Genomic DNA, 11,150 nt, shown 5'->3' on the forward strand with positions numbered 1-11,150 from the left:
CTTCACTTGGAGACCAAGACCCTGCACAGGCTCTGGGTAAATGCATTGAGGAGGTTAATGACTGGATGTGCCACAACTTTCCTCAGCTGAACAAAAACAAAACTGAGATAATTGTCTTCAGAGTCAAAGAGAAATGACTGCAGGTCACCACGTAGCTTCAGTCTATAGACCTAAAAACCACCAACCACGCCAGAAATCTGGGTGTAATGATGGACTCAGACCTAAATTTTGAAAAACTCATCAAGGCACGGCACGGTGCACGGTGGTGCAGTGGTTAGCACTGGTGTCTCATAGCAAGAAGGTCCTGGGTTCAATTCCAACACCAGTCGACGGGGGTTGGGACCTTTCTGTGTGGAGTTTGCATGTTCTCCCTATGTCTGCGTGGGTTCTCTCTGGGTACTCCGGCTTCCTCCCACAATCCAAAGACATGCACTGATAGGCTAATTGTTTAATCTAAATTGCCCATAGGTGTGAATGTGAGAGCCATTGTTTGTCTCTATATGTTCAGCCCTGTGATGAACTGGCAAAATGTCCAGGGTGTACCCCGCCTTTACCCGTAAGTAGCTGGGATAGGCTCCAAGCGACCCCCATGACCCAAGTGAGGATAAAGGGGGTTCAAATAATGAATGATGATGAACATCAAGGCAGTCACAAAATCAGCCTACTATCATCTTAAGAACATCTTAAGGATGAAAGATCTGATGTCTCAGCAGGACCTGGAAAAACTAGTCCATGCATTCATCTTCAGTCGGCTTGATTATTGCAACAGTGTCTTTACAGGTCTACCGAAAAAATCCATTAGACAACTGCAGCTCATTCAGAACTCTGCTGCTAGAGTCCTCACTAAGACCAGAAAAGTGGACCGCATTAGTCCAACTCTGAGGTCCTTCCACTGGCTGCCTGTCCGTCAGAGGATAGACTTTAAAGTTCTGTTGCTGGTCTATAAAGCTCTGAATGGTTTAGGACCAAAATACATCAGTGACCTCCTGACCCAGTATGAACCCACCAGACCCCTCAGGTCATGTGGATCCGGTCTGTTGTCAGTTCCCAGAGTCAGAACCAGGCATGGAGAAGCTGCGTTCAGCTTCTATGCTCCACATGTCTGGAACAAACTCCCAGAAAACCTCAGATCAGCTGAAACACTCAGTTTATTTAAATCCAGGTTAAAGACCCACCTGTTCTCAGCTGCATTTGAATAGAGTTTGGATTCATCAGCTCAGATCTGCACTGTTCCTTTTAAGCTAAAAGTTTTTATCTGTTTTATCTGCTTGTCTATTTAATCTGTTTTATCTATTTATCTGATTTTTTGTTTGTTTTTCTCAGGCCTATACTTCTTATTGCTTCTGCTGTGATGCTGTTAATGTTTTTTGTAAAGCACTTTGAATTGTCTTGTACATGAAATGTGCTATAGAACTAAACCTGCCTTGCCTTGCCTATCCAAGTCAGTTTTCAGCTGCATTACAACCACACATCACCACTAGGATACACCAAAGTACATGCACCACTATACAACATAAAACATAAAATTTCACAGTTATAGACCTCAAGAAAACTCTGGATAAGATTTATTTCAAAGGTAGACTTTGTGAATTAGCCTTTATTTCAATTGAACACAAGATTTAAGCAGATGCAACCCTATAACCAATCCCATCAACCACTTAAGTTTAGAGGAATTTAAGATACTGCTCTTTTTTAATGGTTTTAATCTATTTTCTCTGACCTTTACAATTTTAAGCTCTGCTGTAATAAAACACTTGGATAGAATCAATCAAATATGAACATAAATCACTTCTAGGATATAAAGCTTCTCAGTCCAACCTTAACCCACGGCTTGTTAGAGCTGAGTTTTGGTGTATTTTGTACTGGAATCAATGTCAATATGAAGATATGTAGCAAGATACATCAAATCTTATAAATGTTCTTTTGATTCATGATATTGAAGGTTAGAAAAAAAACTCAGTGTACACAGTTGCACAGCTTCATATTTTTATTGTTAAGGTCTGTTTGCATTTTAACTGAACAACCAGACTGATTGACATTACTGTCACAGGCAGAGAATACGAGATGCACAGACAGAAGGAAGAGTTAGAGAACAAGCATCATCATTCCATTTTAAATTTTCACCAAAGTTTTTGACTCCACAGTCTTCAATTCCCCTGGAATTGTCAGGCTGTCCGTTGTCCCACAGGACATAGCCCACTGGACACCCATCAGACCACATCCATGTTCCTTCCTTATGGATGTCGCTGAGTCCAATCCAGGTGTGTCCCTGAGCATGGTCAAAATTCTGGATCAGACTTTCGACAAATTTGTGTTCCTCCAGACTGTGGATGGACACCAGGTTGGCCCTCTGTGACACACAGTAGAGCTCTGCATCAGCCCAGGTCAGCTCTGTGGCGACATACTTGTAGCAGCGTCCACTGAAGTTGTACCAGAACGGGGGACAACCACCTCGCTGTAGCTTCACTTCACCATCACCTGGAGGAGACGCGACACCCAGAGCCAGAACTGATAAGAAGATGAAGAACAGCATGTTGTTGGTGTGAGAATCCGTCACAGGAGCAGGATGAAGACTGGATCTGTGGTTGTAGCTGATCTGAAATGAAGGATATGATCAAAAAGCTGCAGAGACATGAAACATTTCTGTGTTTTATTTGCTCTGGAGTGGGTGTAAACCACATGTCATCACAGCTGGAATCAGCTGATATGACACAGAAACAACTGTTTGCATCTTTGTTGTGACTGTTTGGAGTTTGGCTCAGTTTCAGAACATCAGATAGGTTTCAACATTAGTCTGAGGCTCAGGGTTCAGATGTTTGTTACTTCATTTCATATAACAATAGTTCTAGAGTCTGCTTCAACAAACTCCTACCTGTGCATCTTCACTGACCTTCATGACTTTCAGATCTGCACATATGTAATAAAAACACCTGCACACAGTTAATAAAACAATAACCAAAATAAACTGAAGATATTATCATGTTCTGTGGTAAAGTCCAGAGGATGAAGGAAGTTAATGATTAAAATTAAAGGGGTAAACAAATACGGGAAACACAAGTCAGGCTGACGTTGATTAATATTTAACAAATGAAATTATTCCCTGACAAACAACTGAAAACACGTTTTACAAACCACTTGAAAAAAACCACATCATATGAACCAGATTAACCACAAACACAGAGTACTAATAATGAAGCACACACTGTAAAAACGAAAATAATTGTTGATTTCATGAAAGTTTTCAAATTAAACTGACTCAGAAATAAAGCTTTCCATTTACAACCTACAAAAACTTGTCTGCCCAGCAAATTTCTCTCATTGTTGTCCTAACTAAGATTTTCTAAACATCACAACAAAGATGATCAACTTTTGAGTAGATTTTTTGAGTGAAGTTGGGAACCAGTGGGAAACCCCATAGATGACTGACGTGCACATGCACACATGGTCTGAACAAGTTTGAACTAGACCAGGGGTCACCAACCCTGGTCCTGGAGAGCCACTATCCTCCATGTTTTAGATGGATCCCTCTTCCAACACACCTGATTCAAATGATAATCCTATCATCCAGCTCTGCAGAAGCCTGATAACGACTGTCAGGTGTGGTGGAAGAGGGAAACATGGTTTTTACAGTGTGCTGAAACTGGACCAGTCTAAGAAGGGAGCTCTGCGCACAAAATAAATAAGATTTCAGACAATGGCGGCACCAAGGGGGGGCAAATGCCCCCCAGTCACAACCTTTGCCCCCCCATTTGCTCCCCCACCCACCCAGATTTGGGCAAATCTTTGGGAAAATTCGGGCAACGAAGAAATATGAAAAATCTGTCAATGAATGCGTACATAACACATTTTGATACACTTATAATACAACCAGCCCCCCCCTCCAAGGACACATCTATAGAGGGTTCTGTCAAAGGCCAGCTGGTCACTGTCCAAAGCCCCACTGCTGCCTACTTGTGGGTGCCGCTTATAAATTGTGTGGTGACAGCTTACAATTACCAGGCTTACACTGTGTTTTCATACACCAGCTCAGGACTTGTTTCACAGAGGTGACCTCCAAGAGGTTAGAAGAAGCTGCTATAGCAGCATTGTGGCTGGAACAGTTGTACTCTCCTCACCCAGCAGACATCCAATGTTTTCTATACAAGCTGTGGATATAGGTATGTATATTCACCAGACCTGTAACGGTACACGTACTGAACCGAACCGTTTCGGTACACACCTGTTCGGTTCGGTACACAGCTGTACCGTAATGGTACAGTATGTTAAGAAAAAGAAAAAGGAACGAAAGACGTCTTTTGATGCAGAACTTTAAATCCACGCAAGTTTCACACGGACATATGGAAGGACACACACATTGACCCGAAATATGAAATAGCAGCTGATATAAGCTTAAAAATACCAACAAATATGATATGAACCTGGAAGGAAGAGACTGAAGACCCTCCACCATCAGTACAGTCCAGTTTGGATCAGTTCAGGTCCCAGTGAAAGACAACAATGAGGAAAGAGACGTTAATAAGACAGACATTGTTTGGGCCCCATGAACTACGGTAGTTCTAAAACACTTACACCTGCTCTGTCTGTCATGCACGCTGTATAATAGAGGAATAAATAGAACATTGAAAGTATGTAAAGTTTCACTTTCGTTTCATGACAGCGTTCGTTACGTTAGTTATGGACTGCACCCCCAGATATATAACTGCGCGCCCCCCCCCTACCCCCCGGCTCCGTCAAAAAAAAAACAAAAAAAATCCCCCGTGCACACAGGCACACACAAATACACAGTGTCCTAAACAGTTTGTTCTCTGTCCTAAAATAAATAATTTGATTCATTGTGTTGTCAAAGTTTCTCTTCAGTTTGTTTAAACAGAATACCAGTTTACCCTCTTCTTAATGTTGCACTTCATATGGAATTTTTATTATGTATTTTTTATTTATTTATTTATTAGTTATTTATTTGTATTATTTATTATGTATTTGTTATTTTTATGCAGAATGTGAACTGACAGAACTGTGATTAGATTTTTCTTGTTTGTTCGAAACTACCTTTCAGGGAAAAGTGCAATACTAATGTTTAAAATACATTTAGTAATATTATTAATTTATTTTATTTTCTATTTGATTTGTTGCAGCAGAATTATATTATTCCTGTTTTTCTATATTCAATTGTCTCCAAAAATTGGGGGAAAAATGTTTAAAAAATTCATAAATGCATTAACAGACATTTTGAGGGGTTTTCTTTCTTCCCGTACCGAACCAACAAAAAACGATCCGTGGCTATGAAAACCGAAAACGTACCGAACCAAAAATTTTGTGCACTGTTACAGGCCTAATATACACACACACACACACACACACACATATATATATATATATATATATATATATATATATATATATATATATATATATATATATATATATATATTGCAGCCGCTAAAGCACAAAGCGTTAATTTAATAACACATCTTCAACAACATGCCCAATACTCACAATACAATGTAGAGAAAAAAAGGTGTGGTCATGACTACAACTGAGTGATTTATATCCATTCAACTTAAACTTTTTCGTACTTTCGACTATGTCTACAAATTAGTAGAATATTCTTTACATTTTATAGTAATGGAATAAAACTTAAATCACTAAAGTGCATTGTAATTAAAGCATTTTAGTAAATACAAAGTCCGGCCTTACGGTATATTTATCAAAACCAGCATTTATAATAATTATATGTGACACAAATCTTACATCATAATTATTAGCCCCTTATCAGATCAAGACCAAGTTTCCAGCACTACTTGTACCTCACATTAATATTCCCGCAACACCAGTGGTTGTGATCAGTTTTGAGAGAGATTTTCAAACTGACATCATTAAGTTATGTTGACACATTTAAATGAACATTTCACTGAACTGGGTTACAATCTGGAGTTGCAATGCTAATAACTGATGAAGTTAAGTTGAAATTTCATAACTCATTATGTTAAATGGAAGTAAATTATAGAAACAAGTTATGATAACTAATTGAGTTTATGACTTTTTACAGTGTAGTCCTTCATCATTGACCTCGAAGTGTCCCTAAATCAGTCCAAAGTCAAATATATGTTTCATCTGCAGTGTGTATGGAGCTGATTATGTCCATGCCAACCTTGCCATCAGTTTATAGAGTTTAAGGAGGTCACTCAAATGTGGCAGCAACAGTTTGTTTTCTAATGCACAAACCCCCTCCCTCATCCTGCCACTTTTCTTCTTTTTTATTTTCAACTGATAACTTGTAAATAAAGGTTAAGTCAACTTGTACCTAGATGAAAAAACTTTCCATCATTTGAGACAATGAATTGATGAACGTTTAACTTTTGAAAACTAGAACAGCTGAGTTGAAAATCCAAAACTAGTTGGAGCTCTTTGAGTTGAAGAGCAAAAATAAGTGGACATAACTAAATGGGGTTGTAACATTTTGCAGTGTGGTTGCTGTGGAAAATGAAGTTACACAAGTTGATCTTACACTCTTACCTGAATCTGGCTCTTTTTTTTTTTTTAAAGAAAAAAACAAAAAAACAATTGTATGTTCCTGTCTACAAAAAAATAAAATCACGTTTTTTTTTCCTCTAAAAACTCGATTTTTGATTTTTGGGTAAAACTACAAAAGGCAACAGACAACCTCATATCTGTGATGATATCACGGGATGGGCCCACAGAAGTTTAATTTTTTGGGTTTTTTCGCCTTTTTGTTTCCAGATTTATCTAACAGCTTTAAATAAAGTTCAACATCTTTCAAAAAATAAATAATGTTTGGTTTTGTGTTACATAACTTACATTTGTGAATGAAAAATTTAGCAAGCAAGAGAAATTATATATATATATATATATATATACACACACACACACACACACACACACACACACACACACACACACACATATATATATATATATATATATATATATATATATATATATATATATAAATATGTAGCAAGAATAGGATATCAATTTATTGATTAATTGAGTGTTGATTTATTGATTAATTTAATTATAGATTTATAACTAAGCTTAACTTAAATCAACCCAAAACAATAATTTGGAAATCTTGCATAGGTTGATAGTTCGTGGACTGCACAGATGAACCCATGTGTGAATAAATAGTACACAAAGCACAACTGAAACAATGGATTTATATACATATAAATAATTTATTAACTAAACTAAGACACACAAATAACATAAAGACAAGAGACAAATACAACAAAAGGAGCAGGAGATTATGGACAGGAGAATATGTAAATTAAGTTGGCAGATAGCTATATTCAAGATATTATAATGTTAGTGAGGTTACGTTGAGGTAAACCTACTTAAATTGGAATAACACCAACTCAGATAAATCAGGAGCAAGTTTTCTTACAAGCTGTTGCGGTGCGGATGCAGCAACTGGCACGGCCTTGACGGCGGATGGATGAAGTCTTCTGACGTAGTTCGAAGCAGGAACAGGCTGTGAAGCAACGTGCTTGCGCTGGAGGCCTGAAGGTCTGGAGTTCTGAAGTTCTGAAGCTCTGAAGTTCTGAAGTTCTGCTGGCTGGAGGAGGTTCACAGCTGGCTCTGGCGGCTGGTTCTGGAAAGCTCGCCAGGAGAAGTGGAGAACAGCGAAGATGGTAAAGCTCTTTGGAGAGCTTAGAAGATGGAACAGCTCTGAGAGCCAAGGAGATGGTCAAGACTCCTTGGAGAAAGCTCTCTGCTCTTAGATGAGAGCCCGGGACAGGTGGAGAAGACTCTTCTCTTTGCGTAGGTGAGAGCCCTGGAGATGGTAAAGACTCTGGAGAAAAGTTGGTTTCATTCACTTTTATAGTTCTGTCCAAAAACCAGCTTGACACGCCTTCCTCGTGCATATTGATGAGTTATCGATGCCTTGGGGCGTTGCCTTCTTTGTCTGTTTTCGGCGGGAAAACGCCTCCTCGTAAATATTTAAACGAGTCGTTTGCATATCTCAGTATCATGTTTCTCTTCCCTCTTGGGAAGACAAAGGGGGAGAGGACTGTGGGCAGCCTTGTAAGAAAACTTTGCATCCTTAAATAAGATCCTTAAATAAGATCACTTAAACTTTATACATCACCTGTAACCTCACTTAAGCATCAGTAAAATAATAGCATGATTATTCAGAAATGCTAGAAGCAGTGATACTCTTACTTTCACATAATTCACCGTGAACATGATCAGGACACACATATGTGAAACCACAGGTCAGGCGAATGGCTTAAGTATTACGTGCATAAAAGAGTTAACGTGCTGAGTTAATCAACATTAACACATAATGTAATACATTATTAACAGGGCACATATAGTGATTTTGTCATTCAGTCTATTTCTTCTTCTGGGTTCATCTTCACCTCTGGATAAGCAACATGATAAAAACAGATGTTGAGAGGACAAAGTCGACTAGTTGTAAACACCAAATCCATTAGGCTCATTCCTTAAGATCATCTGTCTTCGTGAATGTCATTTGCAGAGGATGTCCGTGCACTGACCTGCTAACCAACCAATCAGCATGGTTGTTCAGGAATTTGGTTTGACACGGAGAGGAAGATAATATAATTTATAATTCTGTTTTTGAGTCTGTTCACTCACTCCACCGTCATGAGACTACATATATATATATATATATATATATATATATATATATATATTTTTTTTTTTTTTTTCCCCTTTTTGGGGTATCTGGGGCAACAGAAGTGATACCAATGTAAGACAGGCATCAGTCGTCCGTGGACCACATAATATGAGTGATCCCCATGTGGTTCTTTTTAAACTGGAGGATCCGTGCGTGGAACAGACCAACCCAGGACACACTGGAGGGATTCTGTCTGTGGAGCTGGTGGATGTGTCTGGGCAGAGGGCTGTCTGGGCTCCTCTGCTGAGGCTGATGACCCAGGGACCCGGACCTAGATCAGAAGAAGATGGTATGGTACAGATCCGGGACAACGGAAGATGAGTGATCCCCATACAGCTACATTTCAACTGCGGGATCTGGAAACCACGGCTTACACTGGTATCACTACTGCGGCTCATGAACAGATTTAAAGTCCAGTCATTACACAGACTTCTGTGAAACACCACTGTCATAGATAGGAGGAGGAGCCTACGGTAGCCCACGGGCTAAGTTGGAAAGGATTTATCTTCAAACTACGTAGTTGACTTTAGATGAACATTAGTAGAGTTGTAACGCACACAGTGAGACAGTTTCCATTATGTAACCAGCTGCCTCTGTCTGTCTGGTGAAATTATCTTTTGCTTTGGTGCAGTATCCAAGTCAGATTTCAGCTGCAGTACAACCACACATCACCACTAGGATACACCAAAGTACATGCACTGTACAACATAAAACATAAACCTTCACAGTTATAGACCTGAACACAGGATTTAAGCAGATGCAACCCTATAAACAATCCCACCAACCACTTAAGTTTACAGTAATTTAAGCTACTGCTCTTTTTTTTAATGGTTTTAATCTATTTTCTCTGACCTTTACAGTTTTAAGCTCTGCTGTAATAAAACACTTGGATAGAATCAATCAAATATGAACAGAAATCACTTCTAGGATATAAAGCTTCTCAGTCCAACCTTAACCCACGGCTTGTTAGAGCTGAGTTTTGGTGTATTTTGTACTGGAATCAATGTCAATATGAAGATATGTAGCAAGATACATTAACTCTTATAAATGTTCTTTTGATTCATGATATTGAAGGTTAGAAAAAAAAACTCAGTGTACATAATTGCACAGCTTCCTATTTTTATTGTTAAAGTCTGTTGCATTTTAACTGAACAACCAGACTGATTGACATTACTGTCATGGGCAAAGAATACGAGTTGCACAGACAGAAGGATGAGCTCCAGAACAAGATAAATCATTCCATTTTAAATTTTCACCTAAGTTACTGTGAACACAGTTTTCAATTTGACCGACATTGTTAGGCTCTCCGTTGTCCCACAGGACAAAGTCCACTGGACACCCATCAGACCACATCCATGTTCCTTCCTTCTGGGTGTCACTCAGTCCAATCCAGGTCCATCCCTGAGCATGGTCATAATTCTGGATTAGAGTTTTGACAAATTTGTGTTCCTCCAGACTGTGGATGGACACCAGGTTGGCCCTCTGTGACACACAGTAGAGCTCTGCATCAGCCCAGGTCAGCTCTGTGGCGACATACTTGTAGCAGCGTCCATTGAAGTTGAACCAAAACATGGGACAACCACCTCGCTGTAGCTTCACTTCACCATCACCTGGAGATGCGACACCCAGAGCCAGAACTGATAAGAAGATGAAGAACAGCATGTTGTTGGTGTGAGAATCTGTCACAGGAGCAGGATGAAGACTGGATCTGTGGTTGTAGCTGATCTGAAATGAAGGATATGATCAAAAAGCTGCAGAGACATTAAACATTGCTGTGTTTTATTTGCTCTGGAGTGGGTGTAAACCACATGTCATCACAGTTGGAATCAGCTGATATGACACAGAAACAACTGTTTGCATCTTTGTTGTGACTGTTTGGAGTTTGGCTCAGTTTCAGAACATCAGATAGGTTTCAACATTAGTCTGAGGCTCAGGGTTCAGATGTTTGTTATTTAATATTTCATCAAACAATAGTTTTAGAGTCTGCTTCAACAAACTCCTACCTGTGCATCTTCACTGACCTTCATGACTTTCAGATCTGCACATATGTAATAAAAACATGTGCACACAATTAATAAAACAATAACCAAAATAACTGAAGATGTTATCATGTTCTGTGGTAAAGTCCAGAGGATGGAGGAAGTTAATGATTAAAATGAAGAGGTAAACAAATACAGGAAACAAGTCAGGCTGATGTTGATTAATATTTAACAAAATTATTCCCTGACAAACAACTGAAAACACGTTTTACAAACCACTTGAAAAAAACCACATCATATGAACCAGATTAACCACAAACACAGAGTACTAATAATGAAGCACACACTGTTAAAACGATAATAATAGTTGATTTAATTAAAGTTTTCAAATTAAACTGACTCAGAAATAAAGCTTTCCATTTACAACCTACAAACACTTGTCTGCCCAGCAAATTTCTCTCATTGTTGTCCTAACTAAGATTTTCTAAACAGCACAACAGAGATGATCA

The 11,150-nt window shown here is 38.8% G+C and overlaps 1 protein-coding gene across 1 annotated transcript; it reads right to left on the reverse strand.

Annotated features, from left to right (window-relative positions):
• Positions 1–2,010: 2,010 nt before the first annotated feature.
• Positions 2,011–10,689, reverse strand: LOC115428843 (C-type mannose receptor 2-like). Its single transcript, XM_030148066.1, has 3 exons — positions 10,666–10,689; positions 9,956–10,387; positions 2,011–2,596 (listed from the first exon to the last, which is right to left on the reverse strand). Exons 1-3 carry the CDS (start codon positions 10,687–10,689, stop codon positions 2,045–2,047), a joined length of 1,008 nt encoding a protein of 335 aa, XP_030003926.1. The 3' UTR covers positions 2,011–2,044.
• Positions 10,690–11,150: the final 461 nt, after the last annotated feature.

This window comes from Sphaeramia orbicularis, chromosome 11 (genome assembly GCF_902148855.1).
Source record: "Sphaeramia orbicularis chromosome 11, fSphaOr1.1, whole genome shotgun sequence".
NCBI lineage: Eukaryota > Metazoa > Chordata > Actinopteri > Kurtiformes > Apogonidae > Sphaeramia > Sphaeramia orbicularis.

Bases quoted from the DNA above. Each gene is read 5' to 3' on its own strand.
- LOC115428843 (XM_030148066.1), bottom strand. From the start codon at position 10,689: ATGAAGGTCAGTGAAGATGCACAG. The intron at 10,388-10,665 runs GTAGGAGTTTGT...CCTTCATTTCAG, and splicing joins AGGTCAGTGAAGATGCACAG to ATCAGCTACAACCACAGATC. The intron at 2,597-9,955 runs GTCGGTCAAATT...CCTTCATTTCAG, and splicing joins ACAACGGAGAGCCTAACAAT to ATCAGCTACAACCACAGATC.